The sequence below is a fragment of the Phytophthora infestans genome, genomic scaffold, assembly GCF_000142945.1.
Source record: "Phytophthora infestans T30-4 supercont1.3563 genomic scaffold, whole genome shotgun sequence".
NCBI classification, from domain to species: domain Eukaryota; phylum Oomycota; class Peronosporomycetes; order Peronosporales; family Peronosporaceae; genus Phytophthora; species Phytophthora infestans.
In genome coordinates this window covers 1-758 of record NW_003305117.1, presented here as the reverse complement: position 1 = coordinate 758, position 758 = coordinate 1, and the positions used below count along the sequence as shown (strand labels likewise).

Here is a 758-nt window from a genome sequence, read left to right as displayed (position 1 = left end):
GATACTAATTATGAACTCAGACTAATTTTGAACACGACATTTTCTTGCTCACGGTAATTAGTCTCACATTCGAACGGTGTGACTAATTTCGAACTGTGACTATTTATTCACACAGACTAATTACCGTAGGCACTGTAGTGATTGTTGATAATACAGCTGTTTAATTTATAATATCAATCCCGGAGCGATTTAGTACAGTAACTGAAGAAATACTTAATAGCACACTATTTTCCTCGGATCCAAAACCTAAAAAAAGCTAGCGATTTAGAAAATAATACTACATGTAGCTCAAATTTCGATGAAGCATTTCATTTGGAAATGATTTATTTCCAAACTCACAGATGACTCTGCTTAGTTCCTTTAGACTGTTGCGCACGGCGACACAGGCTCGCTGCATTAGCAGCGCTCAGAAGAATTTGGCCGCTGCCATCGAAGAGCGCTACGCGTGCAAAGCCTTCCTGTCCACGCCTGTCTCCGATGAGACGCTCAAGGAGATCCTGAAGCTCACATTGCGCGCCCCGACGGGCTTCAACGTGCAGCCCTATGTGTGTGTGTTGGTGCACGAACCAAAGTACCTTGTGAAACTAGCGGAAGGCATGATGGATAGATAACATCCGCAAAGGTAAAAGGAAGCCCACGTAGAGGCGGTTCTTCGCTGCCCGATCTGGAAGCCAAGCAAGCGCGGTACCGTGTCTTGCCCCCTCCTGTCCCACGAAAACAGGAGGATACAGCGGAACTTTCTTTGCTTTACCCTGTCG

At 45.5% G+C, this 758-nt stretch overlaps 1 protein-coding gene across 1 annotated transcript; it reads left to right on the top strand.

Moving 5' to 3' along the window:
• Positions 1-341: 341 nt before the first annotated feature.
• PITG_22494 (uncharacterized protein) lies at positions 342-611 on the top strand (the record flags this gene model as incomplete). The annotated part of the gene is made up of 1 exon (XM_002909738.1): positions 342-611. One exon carries the CDS (start codon positions 342-344, stop codon positions 609-611), a length of 270 nt encoding a protein of 89 aa, XP_002909784.1.
• Positions 612-758: the final 147 nt, after the last annotated feature.